Consider the following 26,458-nt stretch of genomic DNA (forward strand, 5'->3'; position numbering starts at 1 on the left):
CTGATACTGAACACTGATCCTGAACCCTGATACTGAACCCTGATACTGAACACTGATCCTGAACCCTGATCCTGAACACTGATACTGAACCCTGATCCTGAACCCTGATACTGAACCCTGATCCTGAACACTGATCCTGAACACTGGTCCTGAACCCTGATCCTGAACACTGATCCTGAACCCTGATACTGAACCCTGATACTGAACCCTGATCCTGAACACTGATCCTGAACCCTGATCCTGAACACTGATCCTGAACCCTGATCCTGAACCCTGATACTGAACCCTGATCCTGAACACTGATCCTGAACACTGGTCCTGAACCCTGATCCTGAACCCTGATACTGAACACTGATCCTGAGCACTGATCCTGAACACTGATCCTGAGCACTGATCCTGAACACTGGTCCTGAACACTGATCCTGAGCTTCCTTTGTGCCGAGCGTGGCGAACACACACAGCTGTGAGCACGGCTGCCAGAAACACGGTGTCCTCACGAAAACTCTGAAATACTTAAAACTGTTTTTTATAATTGAGGCTATATTTAAGCCCATTACTGCTTATGGGCTGGCTCATGCTATATTTAGACTATATTTAGACTATTTAGACAGACTTCGCTGTCTTGTTTAGCCAGCTTTTATGATTTTGATGTTTGTTGTTACAAAATGGAACAGGTGGCATGTGCTATGACTGTGTTAATGTAAAAAAAGGTCAAGTGCATTTTAGGCGATATAAGAATAAAAAGAAATGTGCAACATCAGAAGAAACCGTTTAAGGATGACACTGAAGTGATATAACAGTGAGCGCTAACCTCCAGCTGAGAAGAGAGGCAGTGACACACCTGAACCATCAAACACACATCATTAAAGAGCTGAATTCATTTAGCACATTAACCAGTAATCTCTGCTTGACGTTCCCTGAATATGAAAAAAAAAAAAATCTGTTTCCTTTACAGCTGATCCAATACACCCTGACAAAAGAGTGTGATTTCATAATGTGGCCTTTTTTTTCTTTTTCTTTTTTACATGGCATGAGGTTTTTAGCTCTGAGGGAAAATGAAAAGATTGAGAGAATAGAGGCCTTGACATGAACGTCACACGGTGAACTCAATCACACCTCCTGCGTCAGGGCCACTCAGCAGCTCTGCTGTCATAAAGACCGTCTCTGCGCTCCAGCATCGGTTTGTTGTGTGACTTGAGCAGCTCGCCTGCTTTGAATGTGGCCAGCGGTGACCAGAGTGTGTGTGTGTGTGTGTGCGTGTGTAAATGTGTGTGTATGTGTATGTGTGTCTGTGTGTGTATGTATGTGTGTATGTGTGTCTGTATGCGTGTGTGTGTGTGTGTATGTGTGTGTAGGTATGTATGTGTGTGTGTATGTGTGTGTATGCGTGTGTATGTGTGTGTATGTATGTGTGTGAGTGTGTCTGTATGCGTGTGTGTGTGTATGTGTGTGTGTGTGTGTAGGTATGTATGTGTGTGTGTATGTGTGTGTATGCGTATGTGTATGCGTATGTGTGTGTGTATGTGTGTGTATGCGTATGTGTATGCGTGTGAGTGTGTCTGTATGCGTGTGTGTGTGTGTGTATGTGAGTAAATGTATGTGTATGTGTGTCTGTGAGTGTGTGTCTGTATGTGTGTGTATGTATGTATGTGTATGTATGTCTGTGTGTGAGTGTGTGTATGTGTGTCTGTGTGCGTGTGTGTGTGTGTATGTGTGTGTATGTATGTATGTGTGTGTGTGTGTGTGTGTGCATGCATGTGTGTGTGCGTGTGTGTGTGTGTGTATGCGTGTATGTGTGTGAGTGTGTGTATGTGTGTCTGTGTGCGTGTGTGTGTGTGTATGTGTGTGTATGTATGTGTGTGTGTATGTATGTATGTATGTATGTGTGTGTGTGTATGTGTGTCTGTATGCGTGTATGTGTGTGTATGCGTGTATATGTGTGTGTATGTGTGTCTGTATGCGTGTGTGCGTGTGTGTGTGTGTGTATGCGTGTATGTGTGTGTATGTATGTATGTATGTGTGTGTGTATGTATGTGTGTGTGAGTGTATGTGGAGCAGAGTGGTGCAGCTGTGCACCTGCCCAACACACAGGTAACACCCTCACCATGTTACCATGGTAATGCTGTAACGGCGCAGTGATGTCACTGCCTGGCAACACGCTCCCTGTTGCCTAGGTAACAGCGCTGGACCACAGAGGGCCGCTTCATTAACTTCATGAAACCATTCCGTTAAATCGCAAGTTTTTAATTTTTAATGCGCGGCATGGCACTCATGGGCAAAACAAAACAAAAAAAAGGCGAGAGGATTTAACGTCAAAGACTGAACGAAGGGGAACACTGGAGAGGGCCACAGAGAGAACTGGAGGGAAGGAGGCCGATTCAGCCAATCCTGCATTCATCCATATTTTAAACCAAAAGCCCAAATCTGGCCGAATTAAAATCTCATTAAATGTGTTTTGTACACAGTGCCCTTAAGAGCATAATGACTTGATTGCACACATTTTGGAGGCAGGGACAGTGTGTGCTTTCAGCCTCAAAGCGCTCTGCAATAACCAGGCGACCCTTTAAACTTCAGAAATTGAAAAAAAAAACTTTTTTTAAACAGTTCATTCTGAAAATACTCTCAACGAGACTGAAAATCCAATATGTTCAACAATTTGGAAAGATTAAAATAGTTCACACAGACTATTGTGTATACTTTCTTACATTGCTTAGTATGTGAACAGTCTTTATCCAACTATATACGTTATATACCACATACCAATGTGCCCAGAGGTTTGGATTACAAGTGCGCACACACTCACACACACTCACACACACACACACACACACACACACACACATACATAGAGGTGTATTTCCACTGCACCACTGCACCACCCTGTGTTTCTAATGGTGGAACACCGGCACACTCAGGAAAAGAAGCACGAAAACTGCCAAAAAAAGGAATATAAACTGGGGCGGTGCCAGAAGGTACGTAGTTGTACCCTTTGCCATTGGATTCATAATTAGGGCCCGACAGCTGTGCGGATCGTATCGTGGCTACACCGGGGGTTTGAACCACAAACCTGCCGGGTCCCAGCCACGCACCTGAGCCCCTTGCCTCCAGGCTGCCCCTGACTGAGGAGAAACGGCGGAGTCCCTCTCTGGACGATCCTCTCCTGGACATGAGCCCAGGCCCGACGTGGCAGAGACAGATGGCACGTCAAACACGGGACGGAAAAAGAACGGCGACAGACGGCAGTGTTCTGAGCGAGACCCGGCGGAGGGAAGCCAGCGTCCGTGGACACGAGCCGGCTGTCAGACACGCTACACGCTACACGCTACGTGCTACACGCTACGTGCTACACACTACACCCTACGTGCTACACGCCCACAGCCTGCCCTAGCACTGTCAGAGCTCGCTACGCGCTACGCGCTACATGCTACATGCTATGCGCTACAAGCTACACACTACACACCCACAGCCTGCCCTAGCACTGTCAGAGCGCACTTCACACTACATGCCCTAGCACTTTCAGCTTAATCCAGCCATTCCTGCTCTCAGCACAGACACGATACACAACAGTCTGCTCACGCACACACACACGCACACACACACACACACACAGACAAACGCACACGCACACACACACACTCACACAGACACACACACACAGACACACGCACACACACACACACACACACACACACACACACACACACACACACACACACACGCGCACACACACACACACACACACACACACACACACACACACACAGACACACACACACACACACCCCGCTTGACTGCGGCTCCATGCTTCAACCGCTTCAGCTGTTGCTAAGCAACAGCCAGTAATTATGAAGCCAAACACCGAAAAACTCTTTTTTAATAATTACACTGACACGTTTGACTCCTGATACAAACACGGCCATTAACACAGTCGGGAGGAATCGCCGACTGTGAAAACCACGTACAAACACAGACACAGACAGGTTTTAACAGACACGTTTTAACACAGACACGTCTCAACACAGACACGTTTTAACACAGACACGTCTCAACAGACACGTTTTAACACAGATATGATTCATGATGATGTTCACTCTCCTGATGACGGCGGTTTGACCCTAACTGGGCGAATGGGATTCAAAGCAGGGCTGGTTGCTTCAGCACGTTGGGGTCACATGATGGTGTTGGGGTCACATAGGTGTGGTGAGTGTTCAGAATGAGAGCAGGGCAGGCTCTGTGCTCTGTGTGTGCTCTGTGCTCTGTGCTCTGTGTGTGCTCTGTGCTCTGTGTGTGCTCTGTGCTCTGTGTGTGCTCTGTGCTCTGTGCTCTGTGTGTGCTCTGTGCTCTGTGTGTGCTCTGTGCTCTGTGCTCTGTGTGTGCTCTGTGCTCTGTGTGTGCTCTGTGCTCTGTGTGTGCTCTGTGCTCTGTGTGTGCTCTGTGTGTGCTCTGTGTGTGCTCTGTGCTCTGTGTGTGCTCTGTGCTCTGTGTGTGCTCTGTGCTCTGTGTGTGCTCTGTGCTCTGTGCTTGCTCTGTGTGTGCTCTGTGCTCTGTGTGTGCTCTGTGCTCTGTGCTCTGTGCTTGCTGGCAGGTCAGTCCGCTGTGAGCGATATCCAGTAATCACACCTGCCAAAACCCCGCTCACTGAAGCGTGACCTGCTGTTCGTTTCAGATCTACCACACAACACGTCACACCGCTAACGGAGGGGAAACATCCGGATGGATGTCAGAACATGATTCCCCGGGGGGTCTTTAGGAGGATGTAACTAGCACAAGTAAAAGCACTTAAGATGCCTTCTCTCATCATTGTCTGAGTGTCCAGAACACGCAGCGTTTCTTCACGGTGCTACGGGACCACTCTAGGGGCAGCCTGTAGCCTCGTGGCTAAAGAGTAAGACTGGGACCCGGGCGGTTGGTGGTTCAAGCCCCGAGCGAATCCACAATAAGGTCAGTGCAGCTGTTGGGCCCTTGAGCGAGGCCCTTAACCCTGCGTTGCCTCAACTGTAAGTGGCGTTGGATGAAAGCGTCAGCTGAATAACTGTAATGTAATGTTAATGGCTTTTAGGTGACACTGACACACGTGCAGGAAGACAGGGGGCGGACGGAGGAACAGCTCTGTTTGCAGACTGACATCCCTCTCTGAGTGTCGTTCCCCCGGCCCCCTGTGTGAGCCGCAGCTTCTCAGACACACTGCCGAGGCACAGGCAACACCGGCAACGCGCGCCCAAATAAGGACACGCCGGGATCTCGGTCCTCGCCATTGGAGGGCGGAATGACGATCCGGCCAATCGCTTTGCGGCACTTTGTCCACTACGCTTGTACGAGCAACAATTCCACTTCAAGATGTGTTTTTTTTTTTCCCCCAGCGTGGCATATTGATGGATTGTTTGGGTTTGATCCACCATAATTATGTCAGCAAGCAGAGTGTCGCGTAGGTAAGAGTAGCCGGAGCATCGCGTATTCATCAAACGCACACACATTTAACATTTAACGCACAGCTGCAGAGATCTGGGGCCCAGGAGCCTGGCAGGATGTAGTCTGCTGGGACTCCTGATAAGAGTGGCCCAGTCAGAGCAGATAAACTACACAACCCCAGGGTCATGCTGCATGATGAATTACACTAATATACACGCTCACATCACACTAATACACACGCTCATATCACACTAATATACACGCTCATATCACACTAATATACACGCTCACATCACACTAATATACACGCTCATATCACACTAATATACACGCTCACATCACACTAATATACACGCTCATATCACACTAATATACACACTCACATCACACTAATATACACGCTCATATCACACTAATACACACGCTCATATCACACTAATACACACGCTCACATCACACTAATATACACGCTCATATCACACTAATACACACGCTCACATCACACTAATATACACGCTCACATCACACTAATATACACGCTCATATCACACTAATATACACGCTCACATCACACTAATATACACGCTCACATCACACTAATATACACGCTCATATCACACTAATATACACGCTCATATCACACTAATATACACGCTCATATCACACTAATACACACGCTCATATCACACTAATATACACGCTCATATCACACTAATATCCACGCTCATATCACACTAATATACACGCTCATATCACACTAATATACACGCTCATATCACACTAATACACACGCTCATATCACACTAATATACACGCTCATATCACACTAATATACACGCTCACATCACACTAATACACACGCTCACATCACACTAATATACACGCTCATATCACACTAATATACACGCTCATATCACACTAATATACACGCTCATATCACACTAATATACACGCTCATATCACACGCTCATATCACACTAATACACACGCTCACATCACACTAATATACACACTCACATCACACTAATATACACGCTCACATCACACTAATATACACGCTCACATCACACTAATATACACGCTCATATCACACTAATATACACGCTCATATCACACTAATATACACGCCCATATCACACTAATATACACGCTCATATCACACTAATATACACGCTCATATCACACTAATATACACGCTCATATTACACTAATATACACTCTCATATCACACTAATATACACGCTCATATTACACTCTGAGTTCTGAGTTCTCACACAGGAAGCTGCACGTTCATTACATTACATTACATTATTGGCATTTGGCAGACGCTCTTATCCAGAGCGACGTACAGTTGATTAGACTAAGCAGGAGACAATCCTCCCCTGGAGCAATGCAGGGTTAAGGGCCTTTCTCAAGGGCCCAACGGCTGTGCGGATCTTATTGTGGCTACCCCGGGATTAGAACCACCGACCTTGCATGTCCCAGTCATTTACCTTAACCACTACACTACAGGCCGTTCAGCAGGAATAATTCGTTACTTAGCCGACACTTTTATCCAAAGCGATACATAGTTGATTAGACGAAGCGGGGGCCAATCCCCCCTGGAGCACTGCAGGGTTAAGGGCCTTGCTCAAGGGCCCAGCAGCTGTGTGGATCTTAACGTGGCTGCACCAGGGCTTGAACCAACAATCTTCTGGGTCCCAGTCATGCACCTTAGTGACTAGGCTACAGGCTGCATCATATATATACTCGCAGCATTGACAGTGTTCACAGGACTCACAGCATTGAAAGTGCTCACGGCGCTCGCAGCGTTGACAGTGTTCACAGGACTCACAGCATTGAAAGTGCTCACAGCGCTCGCAGCATTGACAGTGTTCACAGCGCTCGCAGCATTGACAGTGTTCACAGCGCTCGCAGCATTGACAGTGTTCACAGGGCTCGCAGCATTGACAGTGTTCACAGCGCTCGCAGCATTGACAGTGTTCACAGGGCTCGCAGCATTGACAGTGTTCACAGGGCTCGCAGCATTGACAGTGTTCACAGCGCTCGCAGCATTGACAGTGTTCACAGGGCTCGCAGCATTGACAGTGTTCACAGCGCTCGCAGCATTGACAGCGTTCACGGCGCTCGCAGCATTGACAGTGTTCACAGCGCTCGCAGCATTGACAGCGTTCACGGCGCTCGCAGCATTGACAGTGCTCACGGCGGTCTCTCACCGTTGAAGCTGACCGCGCGGATGTAGCGGAGCAGCTCCTTGCCGTCGATGCCGCTCATGCGGGCGCAGAGGCCGGGCACGCCCCCACACAGGTCCCGGTGCATGCGGTGCAGGGCGTGGGCCATGGCGTACACCGCGTCCATCACAAACTGCACCTTCCCCTCCTGCTCGTAGCTGGAGTCCCGGCCCACCTTCTCCAGCCCTGCAGAGAGAGAGCACACACACCTCAGCACATGCACGCACACACACACACACACACACACACACACACACACACCTCAGCGCACGCACACATGCACACACACACACACACACACACACACACACACACACACCTCAGCGCACACACGCACGCACACACACACCTCAACGCACACACACACACACACACACACACACACACACCTCAGCGCACGCACGCACACACACACACCTCAGCGCACGCACACACTCACATGCACCTCAGCACAAATACACACACACACACTCTCACACACACACACTCTCACACACACACACACACATGCACACACACACACCTCAGCGCACGCATGCACACACACACACACACACACACACCTCAGCGCACGCACGCACACACACACACACACACACACACACACACCTCAGCACACACACACACACACACACACACACCTCAGCGCACGCACACACTCACATGCACCTCAGCACACATACACACACACACACACTCTCACACACACACACACACACACACACTTCAGCACACACACACACACACACACACACTTCAGCACAAACACACACCTCAACACACACACACACACACACACCTCAGCACACACACACACACACTTCAGCACACACACACACAGCACTATATGGCACTCTTGGGACTGAAAGGGTTAACTCAACATTACAGTGTTGATGTCACAATCTCTACCGCGGTGAACAAATGTATCAAGGTTATATTTGTGCTTACCTTTTTAAAACAATCCCAGGTAAGCAGCAAATCAGCTCGCTAGCATTCTTCGACCATTTGTATTAAAACGGCGTTGGGGGGCAAACGTTCATTTAAAATCGTTCAACATCATTAGTCTGCCGCAGACATAGCTCACCGTCCTGAACGCGCGTCTGAACTCGACGGGATCCGAGAACACTGACTTCTCAACCGAAAAAAAACAAAAAAAACATTCCACATAAACCCCCCTCTTCAAAGGGCTGAGAAGGAAGGATGAAGACACATTAACACTGGCAGTAATGAGCGTAAAGACATCAGCGCCGGAGCGGGTCTGTGAAAGAGACCGGCCTCCATGGGCTGCAGTGATCCCATCGGCATCACAAACACACAAATCATTACAGAGACCGCGATTTAAAATAACAGCGCGTACTAATGCAATCCTGCTACCTCTCGCAGAAATAAACCGCAATATGGTGTTTATTGAAAATAGGAGGAGGGTTTTAAAAAAACAAAAACAAAAAAAAAAACAACATTTTATTTAAAATGAACAGCAGCATATTTAAAAAAACATTGACTCTTGAATAACAGTCGCCATAGAAACTAGAGCGTTATCTTTTCCAATCCGTTCCTTTACAACCGACACTTGGCTGTGTGTGTCTGTGTGTGTGCGTGTGTGTGTGTGTGTGTGTGTGTGAGTGCGTGCAAGCAAGCAACAGAAAGAGAGACAGGGGGAGAGGGGGAGAGGGGAGAGAGAAAGAGTGAGATACAGGATGAATTATTTCCTGGTTCGGTCCCCCCTCCCCAGACAAACTTTTTGACGTCTCATGGCAGGCGACGGTAACCTTAATTTTATTTTCTCAGCTATTCCGTTTTTCGCACATTTGCTCTGGGCCAAACACAGGAACACACAAGCAAAGGTGTAGCAAGGTGAGCTAACAAGTGCTACGGGCCTTCAATCAATGAACGTGTCAGGGGAGAATTAATAGGAACTGTGCGGATTCAATTCGGTGGGGTCTCACGGTGTCTGGGGCTGTGAAACAGAGCCCTGGCGGCCCCATCATCGCTCACTAATGAGCAGAGCAGAGGCTCATGGGACAGGACCCCGCCGGGGCGCGGCTCGAACGCCACAGACCTGGTCTCCGTCTGACCCGGGCATCCCGCCATCGGTCCAGTCCCAGCGCTGCTGCCTCACGCTTCAGCCGGCTGCTGCTCTGCTTTAACACACCGCTCTGCTTTGATGTGTCGCTCTGCTTTAACTCACCGCTCTGCTTTAACGCGCCGCTCTGCTTTAATGTGCTGCTCTGCTTTAATGTGCCGCTCTGCTTTAACTCACCGCTCTGCTTTAACGCGCTGCTCTGCTTTAATGTGCTGCTCTGCTTTAATGTGCCGCTCTGCTTTAACACACCGCTCTGCTTTAATGCACCGCTCTGCTTTAACGCACCACTCTGCTTTAACGCACCGCTCTGCTTTAACGCACCGCTCTGCTTTAACACACCGCTCTGCTTTAACGCACCGCTCTGCTTTAACGCACCGCTCTGCTTTAACACACCGCTCTGCTTCAATGTGCCGCTCTGCTTTAACACACCGCTCTGCTTTAACGCACCGCTCTGCTTTAACACACCGCTCTGCTTTAACACACCGCTCTGCTTTAATGTGCTGCTCTGCTTTAACACACCACTCTGCTTTAACGGGCCGCTCTGCTTTAACGGGCCGCTCTGCTTTAATGTGCCGCTCTGCTTTAATGTGCCGCTCTGCTTTAACGGGCCGCTCTGCTTTAACACACCGCTCTGCTTTAACGGGCCGCTCTGCTTTAATGTGCTGCTCTGCTTTAACACACCGCTCTGCTTTAATGTGCCGCTCTGCTTTAACACACTGCTCTGCTTTAACACACCGCTCTGCTTCAATGTGCCGCTCTGCTTTAACACACTGCTCTGCTTTAATGTGCCGCTCTGCTTTAACGGGCCGCTCTGCTTTAATGTGCCGCTCTGCTTTAACACACCTCCTCTGCTTTAACGGGCCGCTCTGCTTTAACACACCGCTCTGCTATAATGTGCTGCTCTGCTTTAATGTGCCGCTCTGCTTTAACACACCGCTCTGCTTTAATGTGCCGCTCTGCTTTAACACACCGCTCTGCTTTAACGGGCCGCTCTGCTTTAACACACCGCTCTGCTTTAACGGGCCGCTCTGCTTTAACACACCGCTCTGCTTTAACGGGCCGCTCTGCTTTAACACACCGCTCTGCTTTAATGTGCCGCTCTGCTTTAACACACCGCTCTGCTTTAACACACCGCTCTGCTTTAACGGGCCGCTCTGCTTTAACACACCGCTCTGCTTTAATGTGCCGCTCTGCTTTAACACACCGCTCTGCTTTAACACACCTCCTCTGCTTTAACGGGCCGCTCTGCTTTAACACACCGCTCTGCTTTAACACACCGCTCTGCTTTAACACACCTCCTCTGCTTTAACGGGCCACTCTGCTTTAACGGGCCGCTCTGCTTTAACACACCGCTCTGCTATAATGTGCTGCTCTGCTTTAATGTGCCGCTCTGCTTTAACACACCGCTCTGCTTTAATGTGCCGCTCTGCTTTAACACACCGCTCTGCTTTAACGGGCCGCTCTGCTTTAACACACCGCTCTGCTTTAACGGGCCGCTCTGCTTTAATGTGCCGCTCTGCTTTAACACACCGCTCTGCTTTAACGGGCCGCTCTGCTTTAACACACCGCTCTGCTTTAATGTGCCGCTCTGCTTTAACACACCGCTCTGCTTTAACACACCGCTCTGCTTTAACGGGCCGCTCTGCTTTAACACACCGCTCTGCTTTAATGTGCCGCTCTGCTTTAACACACCGCTCTGCTTTAACACACCTCCTCTGCTTTAACGGGCCGCTCTGCTTTAACACACCGCTCTGCTTTAACACACCGCTCTGCTTTAACACACCTCCTCTGCTTTAACGGGCCACTCTGCTTTAACACACCGCTCTGCTTTAACGGGCCGCTCTGCTTTAATGTGCTGCTCTGCTTTAACACACCGCTCTGCTTTAACGGGCCGCTCTGCTTTAACACACCGCTCTGCTTTAATGTGCCGCTCTGCTTTAACACACCGCTCTGCTTTAACGGGCCGCTCTGCTTTAACACACCGCTCTGCTTTAACACACCACTCTGCTTTAACGGGCCGCTCTGCTTTAACGGGCCGCTCTGCTTTAACACACCGCTCTGCTATAATGTGCTGCTCTGCTTTAATGTGCCGCTCTGCTATAATGTGCTGCTCTGCTTTAACGGGCCGCTCTGCTTTAATGTGCCGCTCTGCTTTAATGTGCTGCTCTGCTTTAATGTGCCGCTCTGCTTTAACACACCGCTCTGCTTTAATGTGCTGCTCTGCTTTAACACACCGCTCTGCTTTAATGTGCCGCTCTGCTTTAATGTGCTGCTCTGCTTTAATGTGCCGCTCTGCTTTAACACACCACTCTGCTTTAATGTGCCGCTCTGCTTTAACACACCGCTCTGCTTTAACACACCGCTCTGCTTTAACGGGCCGCTCTGCTTTAACGGGCCGCTCTGCTTTAACACACCGCTCTGCTTTAATGTGCCGCTCTGCTTTAACACACCGCTCTGCATTAACGGGCCGCTCTGCTTTAACACACCGCTCTGCTATAATGTGCTGCTCTGCTTTAATGTGCCGCTCTGCTATAATGTGCTGCTCTGCTTTAACGGGCCGCTCTGCTTTAATGTGCCGCTCTGCTTTAACGGGCCGCTCTGCTTTAATGTGCCGCTCTGCTTTAATGTGCCGCTCTGCTTTAATGTGCCGCTCTGCTTTAACGGCCTCTCTGCTTTAATGTGCAACCCCAGTCTCAGGACAGAGTCACCAAGGCCATCAAAGCCGTATGCTCAATTTCAACACTTCATTTATTTCTCAGAGTAAAATCTCACCTCCCACAACCAGTTTCAGTTCCTCCACCAGACATTTTTGCAGACTGGCCGTCTGGGCAAGAGAAAGATTCCCCAGTGGCCCACCTCCTATTTAAGAAAAAGCCCTTTTTGATGTAACCGCCAATTTAAATGTGGAACGTGGGACACATCCTGATTGGCCACTGCGCAGTTATGCCTGAATACCTCGGCTGTTACTAACCAAACCTATTGGCTTTGATTGATAGATTTCTAATTACATTTCTGTAAGAGGATGGGCTCCCCTCTATAGCCGGGTTCCTCCTGAGATTTCTTCCCATCAGGGAGTTTTTTCTCACCACCATTTCGGGGTTTTTGAATGTTTTACCTCATGTGCGAACTGGGGACTCAGGGCTGCTATTTAAATTTTTTCTTCCCTTCTGTGAAAAATATTTGTCAAAAGATACAAATAAAATTTTATTCAATTAAAAATTACCCCACGGTGAGTTTGAATCATTAAGATGTCAAAAGTGATTCACAATGTAAGAACATTGGTCACGATTTTTGAATCCTGAAAAAGATTGCAATTACAAGCCACAAAATATGTCATGAATACGGCAAGCACCGCACTGAGAAACCTTATGTGATTAAACATAGGCACAAACAACACAACAGCAATGAAACAGCAATGAGTTCAATATCTGCGTCAAATCAGAGATTAATTACCACGAGTACACAGCTGGGTTAATCTCTCTAATTCCCCTGTGTCTGAATGGGAGATGAGGAAGCCATCTAAATGATAATGTTGACAAGCTAAAGACCTCACCATGAAACAAGCCTTTTCTGTGCTGGTGTTAATAAGGCTAATAGCCTGTACTAATATAAAAAAATAAATAAAAAAAAACTACTTGAGTGACAGACAGTCGACAGATAACTTAATCAATCGAATATGTGTCTCAATTAAACATCGCTTAGGGGAAAAAATGTAATGAGAAGATTGCTCCTTTCCGCTTTGAAATAGGGCGACCGTTTCATTTCAATAAACAAGCGGGATAAATTACAAAATAATTAAGGGAGATTGTTTAAAAAAAACTCAGACATAAGAACTAATCTTTAATGGAGTCTAGTCCTGTGATAATCAGGTATCTGCAGAACTGATCAGAAACCTGGCAGCACATAACAACAACAATACCAATATCATCACTGAAAGGTGAGAGGCCCTGGGTATTAGAAAATAAATAACACGCGATTATTTGTTGGCAGACACATCATATCAGCTAACTACCTGAAGTTCCATCATTTTAAATTCAGTGACAGTGTTCATGACAGTGACTGTGTGTCTGAATCTGAGACGTGGAAATATTTAAATCATCCTAAATCATAAATCTCAGCTCATCTACCCCGGCACTCATGCGATACAAGACTCACACTTTTAAAATAGGGGGTAGGAAAAAAAAAAAAAAACATACATCTGTAATTACGTTGTAATAACTGTGTGGCTAACGCAAAACTAATAGCGTTTGTGTTATTACAATGTTATAAGCGTGAGTCTCGGTATCTCTGGGCCCGCGGGGGCCCTGTAAAGACGCAGAGAGAGCGCGGGGCTTCTGAGGAACCCTGTCGCTCGAGCGGACGCTCCTCCGTCACACCTGCGTCCGTCACACCTGCGCTAACGATGGGGAAGGCGTCTGTGCGCTATCGCTAGCGTTAGCGTCAGCTCTGCTAGCACGCTCAGCGCGACACAACATGCTGCAGTGTTATTACCATTCACTCACCAACCATCAAAGTGTGTCTACAGAATACAATGCAGTCGTCACTCCTGAGTTACATATTTATCATACATATTCATATATTATTATTAACAATAGGAATCATTAATATCATATCACTAATAAGTTGATTTTGCGTGTGGGCATGGGTCTGATGAAGGGATGTGGTACAGCACACAGTCCATCAGTGTCCATTATCCGGGGTTTATCACGTTTAAGCCCTCACGTCACTCCCAGAGACGCCCCACAGCCCTCAATCCTGTCAGAAAGAAACTGTACTGCCGCCCTCTTTTCTGTTTTTATTTCTATCTGCAGGTTTTTAAGCGAAAGATAAAAATGAATTTGCACTCCACTGCACGCGGTTCACGGTCACTCCGTGTTTAAATCCCTCCATCGAGTCTTTGTGTTTTTCTTGAGCGGTCTGGCAATCTGTCCAGCCCATTAGTGAAAAGGGCGACCGGGGAGCCTTTATACCAGTCAGAGAGAGAGAGAGAGAGAGAGAAACAGATGGCGTGGGCTCATTTACCCTGTGTACAGTACAGCGGCTGCACAGATGCACACCTGAGCCCCCGACACCTGCCCTTCAGCCCCCCCCCCCCCCACACCCCACACACACACACACTCTCACACACACACACACACACACACACTCTCACACACTGACACATTCACACTCACTCTCACACTCTCACACACTCACACACTCACACTCTCACACTCTCACACTCTCACACACTCACACTCTCACACACTCACACTCACACTCACACTCACTCTCACTCTCACACTCTCACACTCTCACACTCTCACACTCTCACACTCTCACACTCACACTCTCACACACACACACACACTCACACAGGGCCAGCGGCAGGCCTGGGGCGGGGGGGGGGGGGCAACACACTACAGCAGCTGCATGCTAATTCACCCCGAGGGTATCTATTTATTATGTGTGGAGGGGGAGGGGGTAATTCAGGCACTTGAAGCACTCGCATTCCTTACAGTTGTCAGACCACACTCGGAGTGCTGTGTGCAGTTCTGACCGCGCTGTGAGAAGGATACAGAAGCACTGGAAAAGGTTCAAAGGAGGGCAACCCAGATTGAGTCCACGTATAAAAGATAAAAGTTATGTGGAAAAACTTAAGACGCTCACTCTCTTTGAGCCCGTTGAAAGGAGACTTGGGGGTGATTTGATTGAGGCTTTTAAATTCATTTCTTCAAGGGAGAGTTTGTTTAGCAGAACGAGGGGGGATAAATGGAAACTGGCAAAGGATAAATTCCGCACAGACATTAGGAAGTATCTTTTCCACACAGGGAGTGGTCACTGTGGGGAATAGATCGGGGGGGGTTCAGGGGGTTTTCAATACCAGGCTTGATAGGGTGCTAGGCAGAGTAATAATGTGATGTGATTTAATTCAGCTCCACACAACAGATGAGCTGCGAGATGGCAGGTGCACCTGCCGCTCACCTGGGAGGCACGGTTCCGCTCGCACCCCCTCCCTCCCCGGAGTCACCGCTCACACAGAGCAGATGAAACACGCGCGACGCGTCACACAGTTCGTCTGCGCGCTAACCCGTCAGAGCAGCGTCTCACACACACACCCCCCACGGTCACAGAGACCGCTTCATCACCCGCGGCTCGCACTTTAAAGAGCGACACGATCTCCCGACTGTTAGCTACACCTGTTCACATAGACGCACTGCGAGAGAGAGAGAGTAATCCCCACGGCAAACTGGGCTTTGAAACACAACGCTGCGGGTTCGCTGCCAACTTTGCGTGAGCGAAATACTTCACCCAAATCCCTTCGGCGTATATCAAGCTTTGCACAGACACGATAGGTATGATTATTACACTTTGAATCAATGCAAGTAAACCACAACAAGTGTTTTGATCAAACAGATGCTTAACATATATAATATGACATGATGCATGATGTTTTAAATTTGGTACAGCGTGTGATATGATCATTCAAAGGCAGGGGTTGTGTCCGGAAGGGTTAGCCTGTTAACCTGATCGCATGTTAGCCTATGTTCACGGGCTGATTGCCAAAGGACAGTTTCTCCACTGGAGCGAGAGTCGGTCATTATGAAATGAAGCTTCTCTGCAATTTCTTTAAACGAAGAAACAAAGTAAAAACACGGAGCCATTCTGCGCTGCTGCGGAGGAAGCATCTGTGAAGAGAAGAGTTTTCAGTTCGCTGGAAATTCAACACTCCTTCACTTTCTCATTTTAATCCCAATTATGAATGCAGATCAGACACAGAGTTTGCACAAAACGGTAACGCCACCTGTTTCCTTCCGCTCTCAGGAAAAACAGAACGTATTAATCCTTAATCCTTGTATTATCCTTTCGGCAACCCCGCCACGTTCCAAAGAGATAACCTCGGAAAAAAGAGAAGCGCATTAGCGCGGTCATTCCACACAACGCGGCCCGGGGTAATAAATCATGTCCCGTTTTTAATTTATCTGTACTTACAGCTGCGTCGTGCTCTCGGTACACGCTTAACTCCGGGTTACTCAGGCAAGGAAAAGAAAGAAAATATTTGGTCTGTGCGTGGGGCTCGGTTTTCAGGGTGCACCGGTGGAGAAATTGTCTCTGTCGTTAAGTTAAGATGGGGGACAGTTTGTGCGCGGTGGGGCAGAGGCTGGGTTTAAACCCTGTGTTCTGAACGTATTCAGAGGGATCACTCAGGGTTCAGCCCAGTGAAGCTGTCCATGAGCCAGGACAGGGACAGGGCAGCCTGTAGCCTAGTGGCTAAGGTACATGACTGGGGCAGCCTGTAGCCTAGTGGCTAAGGCACATGACTGGGGCAGCCTGTAGTCTAGTGGCTAAGGTACATGACTGGGGCAGCCTGTAGCCTAGTGGCTAAGGTACATGACTGGGGCAGCCTGTAGTCTAGTAGCTAAGGTACATGACTGGGGCAGCCTGTAGCCTAGTGGCTAAGGCACATGACTGGGGCAGCCTGTAGCCTAGTGGCTAAGGTACATGACTGGGGCAGCCTGTAGCCTAGTGGCTAAGGCACATGACTGGGGCAGCCTGTAGCCTAGTGGCTAAGGTACATGACTGGGGCAGCCTGTAGTCTAGTAGCTAAGGTACATGACTGGGGCAGCCTGTAGCCTAGTGGCTAAGGCACATGACTGGGGCAGCCTGTAGCCTAGTGGCTAAGGCACATGACTGGGGCAGCCTGTAGCCTAGTGGCTAAGGTACATGACTGGGGCAGCCTGTAGCCTAGTGGCTAAGGTACATGACTGGGGCAGCCTGTAGCCTAGTGGCTAAGGTACATGACTGGGACAGCCTGTAGTCTAGTGGCTAAGGTACATGACTGGGGCAGCCTGTAGTCTAGTGGCTAAGGTACATGACTGGGGCAGCCTGTAGTCTAGTGGCTAAGGTACATGACTGGGGCAGCCTGTAGTCTAGTGGCTAAGGTACATGACTGGGACAGCCTGTAGTCTAGTGGCTAAGGTACATGACTGGGGCAGCCTGTAGTCTAGTGGCTAAGGTACATGACTGGGGCAGCCTGTAGTCTAGTGGCTAAGGTACATGACTGGGACAGCCTGTAGCCTAGTGGCTAAGGTACATGACTGGGACAGCCTGTAGCCTAGTGGCTAAGGTACATGACTGGGACAGCCTGTAGCCTAGTGGCTAAGGTACATGACTGGGACAGCCTGTAGTCTAGTGGCTAAGGTACATGACTGGGGCAGCCTGTAGCCTAGTGGCTAAGGTACATGACTGGGGCAGCCTGTAGCCTAGTGGCTAAGGTACATGACTGGGGCAGCCTGTAGCCTAGTGGCTAAGGTACATGACTGGGGCAGCCTGTAGTCTAGTGGCTAAGGCACATGACTGGGGCAGCCTGTAGTCTAGTGGCTAAGGTACATGACTGGGGCAGCCTGTAGTCTAGTGGCTAAGGTACATGACTGGGGCAGCCTGTAGTCTAGTGGCTAAGGTACATGACTGGGGCAGCCTGTAGTCTAGTGGCTAAGGTACATGACTGGGGCAGCCTGTAGTCTAGTGGCTAAGGTACATGACTGGGGCAGCCTGTAGTCTAGTGGCTAAGGTACATGACTGGGGCAGCCTGTAGTCTCGTGACTAAGGTACATGACTGAGAACCGCAAGGTCGGTGGTTCAATCCCCAGGGTAGCCGCAATAAGATCCGCACAGCTGTTGGGCCCTTGAGCAAGGCCCTTAACCCTGCATTGCTCCAGGGGAGGATTGTCTCCCGCTTAGTCTAATCAACTGTACGTAAAATGCCATTAATGTAATGTAATGTAATGTAATGTAATGTAATGTAATAGTAAGTGGACTGCATTTATATAGCACTTTTATCCAAAGTGCTTAACAACAAATACACCTGGACCTATTGGTAGCACAGCTAGAAAACTATGGTCTGTGGAATGATATACATAAAATAAAATAAAAACACTGTAAAAAAGGTAACAACTAGATTATCAGTAAGAACAGCTCAGCCCAACAGGCTGGTCAGAATGTGTCTCAAATACACACACACACACACACACACACACACACACACACACACACACACACACACACACACACACACACACACACACACATTGTGCTTATTAAACAGAGACAGAAACCTGCTCAACTCAACCCATTTGCTGATAATTGGATGCTGAATCACAAAAAATATATCTAATGAAGAAAAAAAACAGGGACAGCACTTTGTGGAAAAAGCGAGTTGATGATTTAATGCATCGATGCGTGAAACCTGCAAAACACAGACGCTTCAGCTTCTGCAGCGCCATGCACAGAAGATATGTTCTGTAACTTTCTTTATCCTCAGCGACTTTCACTAAGCAGGGAACAATCCCCCCCTGGAGCAATGCAGGGTTAAGGGCCCAGCAGCCCTGTGGATCTTATCGCGGCTACACTGGGGCTTGAACCATTCCCAGTCATGTACCTTAGCCAAGAGGATGCAGGCTGTCCCAGTCATGTACCTTAGCCAAGAGGATGCAGGCTGTCCCAGTCATGTACCTTAGCCACTAGACTACAGGCTGCCCCAGTCATGTACCTTAGCCACTAGGCTACAGGCTGCCCCAGTCATGTACCTTAGCCACTAGGCTACAGGCTGCCCCAGTCATGTACCTTAGCCACTAGGCTACAGGCTGCCCCAGTCATGTGCCTTAGCCACTAGGCTACAGGCTGCCCCAGTCATGTGCCTTAGCCACTAGGCTACAGGCTGTCCCAGTCATGTACCTTAGCCACTAGGCTACAGGCTGCCCCAGTCATGTACCTTAGCCACTAGACTACAGGCTGCCCCAGTCATGTACCTTAGCCACTAGGCTACAGGCTGCCCCAGTCATGTACCTTAGCCACTAGGCTACAGGCTGCCCCAGTCATGTACCTTAGCCACTAGGCTACAGGCTGCCCCAGTCATGTACCTTAGCCACTAGGCTACAGGCTGTCCCAGTCATGTACCTTAGGCACTAGGCTACAGGCTGCCCCAGTCATGTACCTTAGCCACTAGGCTACAGGCTGCCCCAGTCATGTGCCTTAGCCACTGGGTAGTGTGTGTGTGTGTGTGTGTGTGTGTGTGTGTGTGTGTGTGAGTGTGTGTGTGTGTGTGTGTGAGAGGACCTGACCCCTGCAGCACCACTCCGCGCTTCACCACAGTGACGTCAGTAACCAGGAGCGCTGATGGCGGGAACACGGCTCTGCCCCTGGGCACCGATTGGCCCGTTCCCTCTCGGCTCAAACATCCGGATGTGATTAACGACGCTGATTGCCCTTAAACGAGCCCCACTTAGCCCTCTCTGCAGGGTAATGAGACACTGGCTGGGTAAACACAAACACACCGCACCACCACACAGCCATGATCTCACTGCAGCCCCACGCCACCGTGTGTGTGTTTCATATGAGAATGAGGACGTGTCTGCTTTCTCAATAAACGCGTCCTGACTGTGTGTGTCTGTGTGTGTGTGTCTGTGTGTGTGTGTGTGTGTGTGTGTGTGTGCATGTGCGTGTGTGTGCGTGTGTGTGTTTCATACGAGAATGAGGACGTGTCTGCTTTCTCAATAAACGCGTCCTGACTGTGTGTGTCTGTGTGTGTGTGTCTGTGTGTGTGTGTGTGTGTGTGTGCGTGTGTGTGTGTGCGTGTGTGCGTGTGCGTGTGTGTGTGTGCGTGTGCGTGCGTGTGTGTGTTTCATACGAGAATGAGGACGTGTCTGCTTTCTCAATAAACGCGTCCTGACTGTGTGTGTCTGTGTGTGTGTGTGTGTGTGCGTGTGCATGTGCGTGTGTGTGCGTGTGTGTGTTTCATATGAGAATGAGGACGTGTCTGCTTTCTCAATAAACGCGTCCTGACCTAGACTGCGCAACTGCAAGTTCTACTTTACACAGAACCAGATTCCTCCTATGTGTGTGTGCCTGCATGTGTGCGTGTGTGTGTGTGTGTGTGCCTGCATGTGTGTGTGTGTGTGTGTGTATATGTCTGTGTGTGTGTGTGCGTGTGCGTGTGTGCGTGTGTGTGTGTCTGTGTTTGTGTGCATGTGTGTGTGTGTGTCAGTGTCTGTGTGCGTGTGAGTGTGTCAGTGTCTGTGTGCGTGTGTGTGTGTGTCAGTGTTTGTGTGCGTGTGTGAGTGTCTAGAAAGGCGCAGTTTAAATGTAATGATCTATCTCTAAACACACTGAGAATACAGCTGTGGACTCTTTTCATGCTGACATCACCCCCCTCAGCTAATGGATGCAGACGAGCAGTTAGTCGCGTAAATAAGAACGAGCCGATTAATTAGTCTGATTAATGAGTACATTAACTGGACATTTCTCAGTGCTGCAGACAGTCTGGTGCCCATCCTTATAGGATGTTAAAATTCCAGCAAAGCAGCACTCTTGACTTTGTAACTCAAGGTGCAATATGATTTTTTTTTTTACATTTTCCTTTAAACCCGAAGCAGTGATGAAAGGAAAATGGCTCTTTCTCCACTCTGCTGGCAAGGCCGAGGCGTTTCTGGACGCTGTTCAAACTTGGCGGAAGAAGCTCGCCGCACGATGCAAAGAGACAATTTGTCCTTGTTTTAACTGTCCGTGCACGTTACATCCACTTTACATGAAAAACCAACACATTAATTCTCCTTAAGAGAGCTGTACTTCCTCTGAACAGCTGCTAAAACAAAACAGGCTTCCACCAACACCTCACTGGATGTTTATGATTATATTATCTTAAGCCGCCATTTTGTCTTTGCCCTATATCGCTCCCTGGCAAGCGCACATTAAAGCATATTAAATGCAAAAAAACACATTAACCTCGTTCACGTATTGTTATTTCAGTGAATGTGTTGAGTGATTAACAGCCCTGTTTAATATGCTAATCCTCACGGCCCCGATGAGAATGGATTACGCTCCTCGGCACCGATCAGCCCGAGCTGATTTAACGCATCGCTGGAGTATCAGAGCTGAGTCTGGACCGTCTGTACCTGTCAGACGAGAAGTGCATCGGACGTGAGAACATGGCCGCTCCGCGGTCTGAAGCGCTCTGCACTCAAACAGCCGTTATGAAGCCCAGAGCTCAGAGGCGATACATTTCAAACGGATCTCTGCAGCCATCTGATATATGGAGGGCCTTCAGGATGCATCCCTGCTTTATTTATCATTGAGAGCCTTCGCTGCAAGGTTACCGTGCTACCTCCAGCTCTCCGGCACGCGTTATGCTACCTGCTCCCGCCAGCTCTCACTATCACACCGCTGTCTCACTGTATCAGAGCCTGCAGTGCAGCTCTAACTGTACCACACCGTTCTCTCACTGTGTCACACAGCTCTCTCACTGTGTCACACCGCTCTCTCACTGTGTCACACCGCTCTCTCACTGTATCACACCGCTCTCTCACTGTATCACACCGTTCTCTCACTGTGTCACACAGCTCTCTCACTGTCACACCGCTCTCTCACTGTATCACACAGCTCTCTCACTGTATCACACAGCTCTCTCACTGTGTCACACTGCTCTCTCACTGTATCACACTGCTCTCTCACTGCATCACACCGCTCTCTCACTGTATCACACCGCTCTCTCACTGTGTCACACCGCTCTCTCACTGTGTCACACAGCTCTCTCACTGTATCACACTGCTCTCTCACTGTACCACACCGCTCTCTCACTGCATCACACCGCTCTCTCACTGTGTCACACCGCTCTCTCACTGTACCACACCGCTCTCTCACTGTGTCAGTGCAGCTGGGCCACTCAGCTCTTCAGCCAGGGATTTCACACGCTTCTGCGTTTCAGTAACACATCCTTCGTGTTTACCCGCACTGGCTGAAATGATCCCATTTTGAGCACACAAGTAGTGTGAGCTGTTCTCACGCTCTGATTGGACAGTGGAGTCGTTCTCACTCTCTGATTGGACAGTGGAGTTGTTCTCACACTCTGATTGGACACTGGAGCCACCCCTCACACTCTGATTGGACAGTGGAGTTGTTCTCACGCTCTGATTGGACAGTGTAGTTGTTTGCATGTTATGATTACACAATGGCGTTGTTCTCACACTCTGATTGGACACTGGAGTCACCCCTCACACTCTGATTGGACAGTGGAGTTGTTCTCACACTCTGATTGGACGGTGGAGTCACCCCTCACGCTGTGATTGGACAGTGATTGTACCTGTGCATTTCTTGGGGCTGGCCGGGCGCTTGCCATGGGAGCCCAGCTTGCAGTTGAAGTTCTCCTCCCAGAACTCAGCGAACCACACGTTCCTCCTGTTATTGGACAGGGAGCGACTGCGGAAGTACCTGTCAAAGGCTGTCAGAGAACACACAGCGTTCAGTGAGTGTGTGTGTGTGTTTATGTGTGTGTGTATGGTGTGTGTGTGTGTGTGTGTGTGTGTGTGTTTGTGTTTGTGTGTGAGTGTGTGAGAGTGTGTGTGTGTGTTTGTGTTTGTGTGTGAGTGTGTGAGAGTGTGTGTGTGTGTGTTTGTGTGTGTGTGTGTGTGTGTGTGTGAGTGTGTGTGTGAGTGCGTGTGTGTGTGTGAGTGTGTGTGTGTGTGTGTGTGTGTGTGTGTGTGTGTGTGTGTGTGAGTGTGTGTACCGTCCACAGAGGCTCTCCGGGGCAGGATGGTCACCGCCCCCTCTGCCACTCTCTCCTGCTGCAGCACCGGGGAGATCTTAGAGCCCCAGCTGTCTGACCCCACCCACAGGAAGTGACCTGTCTGGTTGTTCCGCTTGGCAGCACTCAGGATCCGCCTGCATGGGAGAGAGACATTTCAGACAACCAATCATACATACACACACACACACACACACACACACAAGCACACACAACTATATACATGCACACATAGCGATATTACATAACATTATTTGGCTGACACTTTTTCCAAAGCGACTTACAGTTGATTAAGCAGGAGACAATCCTCCCCTGGCAATGCAGGGTTAAGGGCCTTGCTCAACTACACACACTTAAACACATACACGTAAACACGCAACTACACACACACACACACTTTTGGCGCTGTGCCCAGTGAGGTCACACAGAGACACTGTGCTCAGTGAGGTCACACAGGGGCGCTGTGCTCAGTGAGGTCACAGAGGTGCTGTACTCAGTGAGGTCACAGGGGCGCTGTGCTCAGTGAGGTCACACAGAGACACTGTGCTCAGTGAGGTCACACAGGGGTGCTGTGCTCAGTGAGGTCACAGGGGCGCTGTGCTCAGTGAGGTCACACAGGGGCTCTGTGCTCAGTGAGGTCACAGAGGTGCTGTACTCAGTGAGGTCACAGGGGCGCTATGCTCAGTGAGGTCACAGGGGCGCTGTGCTCAGTGAGGTCACACAGAGGTGCTGTGCTCAGTGAGGTCACAGGGGCGCTGTGCTCAGTGAGGTCACACAGGGGCGCTGTGCTCAGTGAGGTCACACAGGGGCTCTGTGCTCAGTGAGGTCACACAGGGGCGCTGTGCTCAGTGAGGTCACAGGGGCACTGTGCTCAGTGAGGTCACACAGAGACACTCTGCTCAGTGAGGTCACACAGAGACACTCTGCTCAGTGAGGTCACACAGGGGCGCTGTGCTCAGTGAGGTCACAGGGGCTCTGTGCTCAGTGAGGTCACACAGGGGCTCTGTGCTCAGTGAGGTCACACAGGGGCTCTGTGCTCAGTGAGGTCACACAGGGGCGCTGTGCTCAGTGAGGTCACACAGGGGCTCTGTGCTCAGTGAGGTCACACAGGGGCGCTGTGCTCAGTGAGGTCACACAGAGACGCTGTGCTCAGTGAGGTCACACAGGGGCTCTGTGCTCAGTGAGGTCACACAGGGGCGCTGTGCTCAGTGAGGTCACACAGGGGCTCTGTGCTCAGTGAGGTCACACAGGGGCTCTGTGCTCAGTGAGGTCACACAGAGACGCTGTGCTCAGTGAGGTCACACAGGGGCTCTGTGCTCAGTGAGGTCACACAGGGGCTCTGTGCTCAGTGAGGTCACACAGGGGCGCTGTGCTCAGTGAGGTCACACAGGGGCGCTGTGCTCAGTGAGGTCACACAGGGGCGCTGTGCTCAGTGAGGTCACACAGAGACGATGTGCTCAGTGAGGTCACACAGGGGCTCTGTGCTCAGTGAGGTCACACAGGGGCGCTGTGCTCAGTGAGGTCACAGGGGCTCTGTGCTCAGTGAGGTCACAGGGGCGCTGTGCTCAGTGAGGTCACAGGGGCCAGGCCCACCGGATGTCGTCCTCGTTGGCGAACATGACGACAGCGCGGGCGTTGGGCGTCTCCAGCAGCCGCAGGATGATCTTATCAAACTCGCCCGGCCGGGGCTCCCGCGGGATCTTCAGAGACTGAGCGATACACACCCCCCCTGAGGGAGAGAGAGAGAGAGAGAGAGAGAGAGAGAGAGAGGAAGCGGGAGCGAGAGAGAGACAGAGAGAGAGAGAGAGAGACAGAGAGAGAGAGAGAGAGAGAGAGAGAGAGAGAGAGAGAGGGAGCGGGAGCGAGAGAGAGACAGAGTGAGAGAGAGAGAGACAGAGAGAGAGAGGGTGAGAGTCACACACTGACTCCCTCTACCACAGTTTCTGCAGGTTTAACTCCAATCCTGGAGGGCCGCAGTGTCTGCAGGTTTAACTCCAGTCCTGGAGGGCCGCAGTGTCTGCAGGTTTAACTCCAGTCCTGGAAGGGGTGCTGTGTCAGCAGGTTTAACTCCAGTGTGAGTAAGGTGGTCTTGTATGGTTTGGACCTCAGAGTCATAACACCTGAGATACACACACACACACACACACACACACACACACACACATTCCTGTTCACGTATTCATTATTCTCTGTGAAATGACTCCAGCTTTGCCATGTACAGCTTAAATAAGCACGATTAGATAAGCCACACTGGGGCTGACGGAATGGCTACACAGTGAGTATAATGCGAGGCAGGAGAGGGTATAATTGCGCTCTCCTGCAATATTAACCTTCTGTCCAGACATAAACGATGACCTTGCCGGGAAATTCAATCGCTCCTGGTTACAGTGCGCTTAATGAAGAGCGATGGGTTCTCTGTCTTTTTATATTACTGTACTTTATCAAGGAGGTCCATATTTAACCACGGCCTTCCAAAGACAGCTAATAATTATCCCCTCCACAACACTCGCCAATCTTCCCATACGCTGCGGACGTTTTATTGTGCTCTAATTCTTTATTAATCGTCACGGTGATTATATTATGGGGTTTCATTACGCCGCAGTTACACTGAAGTGGTGTCATCAATAACCGTTCCGCAACTGAAATCCCAAAACAAACGACGCGAAACAAGGACCGGCTTCTGTCCCGGCGCAATGCCGGAATGTGTCATCCGCGGTCGGCACGAACTCCCTCATAAAACATTTCAAAATCGTTTAAAAAAAAAAAAAAAATGCGTCCGCTGTTAACTCAGCCGAAAATGTCCCAAATAACTCTTTGTGAAGCACAAGCCTTGTGATACGATCATCACACAATGCAGTTTAACAGCCGCGGCTGACAGACCGCGTTTTAAATCATTAATTGAAAAACTTTCACGCACCAAAATAAAAGCCCTTGTAAAGGGGGGACGATATTCCTGGTCAGGACTGCTGTATTCAGAGCTTTTATTTTGAAATGGCAGCCCCAGCCCTGAGTTCAGTCGGAGTATAGACCCCCCTGGTGGACGACTGGAGAAGGTGCAGGACACAGGAAGTTTCACATGAATGGTGCCTGACCCAGGAAGTGCTCACTGGGACAGGAAGCAGGAAATACAGCAAGGTCATTTGCTTCAGGAGCACTTACACGTCCCAGCCCAGCCGTCAA

At 49.6% G+C, this 26,458-nt stretch overlaps 1 protein-coding gene across 4 annotated transcripts in view; it reads right to left on the reverse strand.

The window, feature by feature from the left end:
• LOC133118818 (metabotropic glutamate receptor 8-like) overlaps window positions 1-26,458 on the reverse strand; it is a 110,945-nt gene that overhangs the window by 11,309 nt on the left and 73,178 nt on the right. For all 4 annotated transcript variants that reach the window (XM_061229078.1, XM_061229077.1, XM_061229076.1 and 1 more), the window contains 4 exons: window positions 24,872-25,007; window positions 23,261-23,415; window positions 22,838-22,975; window positions 7,626-7,826 (listed from right to left, as the gene is read on the reverse strand). In XM_061229078.1, the coding sequence (XP_061085062.1) occupies window positions 7,626-7,826; window positions 22,838-22,975; window positions 23,261-23,415; window positions 24,872-25,007 (630 nt within the window). The remainder of the gene's footprint in view (window positions 1-7,625; window positions 7,827-22,837; window positions 22,976-23,260; window positions 23,416-24,871; window positions 25,008-26,458) is intronic.

This window comes from Conger conger, chromosome 19 (genome assembly GCF_963514075.1).
Source record: "Conger conger chromosome 19, fConCon1.1, whole genome shotgun sequence".
Taxonomy (NCBI): domain Eukaryota; kingdom Metazoa; phylum Chordata; class Actinopteri; order Anguilliformes; family Congridae; genus Conger; species Conger conger.